The following is a 2409-nucleotide window of genomic DNA, read 5'->3' as shown; positions in this document are numbered from 1 at the left end:
CCGCATGTGCGCGCATTTACTTGACAAGCGCGACAAAGGCAACCGCGAAGACACCCAATACAAAAGGAGAGCGAAGTGGAAACAGGCCAGCGAGCCGACAAGCCGCCCTGGCAAATCAGGACGCCTCATCGTCGGGCTCACTGTCCGAAGAGGCAGAGGGGGGGGGGGGGGGGGGGGGGGGGGCGGAGAAAGTGGGGAGGAAGGAGGAGGACGCATGTGCGCGCATTTACTTGACAGGCTCGACGAAGGGCACCGGGAAGAGGCCGATGCGGCTGTCGGACTCGCGCTCGCCAATCCACCAGTGGGTGTCCACACGGCGGAGGACCTTGATGATGTCCCCGCGGGCCAGGGGCAGCTCATCCGAAGACTCGGGCTCGAAGGCATACAGCGCGCGGACCTTGAGAGTCGGGGCGTTGGGGTCCTCGACCGAGGCGAAGGGCGGCTCGTTGGAGGCCGCCCCGCTGGCCCCGCCACACTGGCAGGTGCCGGTGGAGGGCGAGCCGCCGAAGTTGTTGGCGTTGTTGGCCCCCTCGAAGGGGTTGGTGGTGAGATCGGTCTTGGGAAGGCTGAGGATGCATGACATGGGGCAATGGAGTGGCGAGTGAACCATGATGTGTCAGTCTCAAAGGCTGGATGGGGAGAAGGAAGGAGGGCACCGGGGGCGGGGGCAGGGGGGGGGGGGGGGGGGGGGGGGGGGGGGGGGGGGCGTGCGTCCCAGCGCACGCCCATTTCCCTGCCCCAGGCGGCGGCGCGCGGGCTGGCCCCCCGCTGCCGCGGCCTTCGACCCTGGGCTCCAAAAAACGCCACCAGTGGCAGCAACAGCAGCCAGCAAAAAAGAGCGAGAAAAAAAAACAACCCCGCCCCGGCATGTAAAAGCAACTCAGGCGCACCTGGGCTCCAGATCCTCCAGCGACTGGAGGGCATCCCGCCAGGCGATGGTGCTGTTGAGGAAGAAGGTGTGCATGGCGCTGGCAAACTGGTGGATGTCCGCGACGTTGCCCTGCGAGCGGTCGGCCACAAGGAAGCGCATCATGGTCCGCGCATCGTCCAGGGTCTGGTTGTACTTGTTCCGGGCATCGATGTGCTCGCGCTCGGCCTCGGCGTACTTGGACGAAGAGGCGGCGGTTTTGCTGAAGCGGTGATGCTTGGCATCGCTGTCGAGACGACGGGACTCGAGCTTGCCCTTGATTTTCTGCGGTGGAGGTTAGAAGCTGGGCCGACGGGGAGGGGGAAGGGAGATGCAACACATGGGGGAAGAGCTGTCTTGCTCGGGGGCCCTGGTGGTGAAAGGGGCAGGAAGGGCACGTACGGCCCAGTCGCGGATGTCCTGCGACAGCTCGGTGTCCAGCTGCTGGTAGAGGCACCTGTGGATGGTGTTTTCCTGTGGACGCGCGCGCGTGCGTGTACGTGTGTGTTAGAGAGAGAGAGAGAGAGTTGAGCATGGAGTGGCGAAAGGGAGAAGCCGGAGGTGAAGAGGAGAGAGGGAGACGGGGGAAAGAAAGGAGGAGGGGGAAGGAGGCCGAGGATGCGACGAGACGGCGTCACATCGGGCACGCGGAATCCCCAAGGCAGACACGTACCAGATCCATCGAGTGAGAGCCGCAGTTCTCCAGAGCCACGGAGCACATGCGCAGGGCAGTGGCGAAGCGGTTGTACGCCGCGCTGTCGACGCTGTTGTCGGAGTTCTGCGCCTCCTTCAGACGCTGGGCGTAGCCCTCATCCTCGTCATCGTCATCGTACGAGCGGATGGAGGGGGCCCCACCGGACTCGCTGAGCGAGGGGGTGGCCTCATCGGAGGCCCCCTCGGCGGCCGACTGGGCCGGGGGCAGGGCAAAGGACGTGGTCGAGGCCTGGGAGCTCATGCGCGAGGACCGGCTGGCGCTGCGCTTGAGATCCGACGACACAACCTCGTCCTCGGCCGAGGCGAACATCGGCGGCGGAGTGGCCTCCAGAGCCACAGCAGCCCGGAGCATGGCCAGCGCCGCGGTCTGGAAGGCCGACACATGGGCCGAATGGGCGGCCATCGTGCCGGGCATCAGGACCATGTCAGGGCGGATGATCTGCGGCAGCAGGGGCTTGATGCCATCGGTGAGCTTCTCCAGGGCCTCCTTCTTGGAGTCGACGGACTGGACGCGGGATGGCGGTGGCAGGGGCGGAAATAGCCAGAAGGCGGGGGGGGGGGGGGGGGGGAAAGGGCAGTCAGCTAACCGAGGGAGGGGGCAGAGGGGAAAGGCAACGGCCAAAGGCGAGGACCGAGAGGGGGCGTACGCGGTCGAGGGCGCTGAACTCGTCATCAACGGTGGTGGCGACGGCCTTGCCGGCCTTCTCGGCCGTCCACTGGCGGAGCTGGCCGAACTTCTTGTCGAACCTCTGCATGACGGAGAAGGGCGCGAGGCGAGGGGGAGGGGG

At 66.3% G+C, this 2409-nt stretch overlaps 1 protein-coding gene across 1 annotated transcript; it reads right to left on the bottom strand.

The window, feature by feature from the left end:
* Window positions 1-226: 226 nt before the first annotated feature.
* Window positions 227-2409, bottom strand: H696_00482 (hypothetical protein; the record flags this gene model as incomplete). Its single annotated transcript, XM_009494338.1, has 5 exons — window positions 2269-2409; window positions 1581-2126; window positions 1310-1381; window positions 891-1192; window positions 227-566 (listed from the first exon to the last, which is right to left on the bottom strand). The coding sequence occupies exons 1-5, from the start codon at window positions 2374-2376 to the stop codon at window positions 227-229; spliced, it is 1368 nt and encodes a 455-aa protein (XP_009492613.1). The 5' UTR covers window positions 2377-2409.

Source organism: Fonticula alba (assembly GCF_000388065.1).
Source record: "Fonticula alba strain ATCC 38817 unplaced genomic scaffold supercont2.1, whole genome shotgun sequence".
Taxonomy (NCBI): Eukaryota; order Rotosphaerida; family Fonticulaceae; genus Fonticula; species Fonticula alba.
Note: the sequence above shows the minus strand (reverse complement) of the source record. Positions and strands in the feature narration are given on the sequence as shown.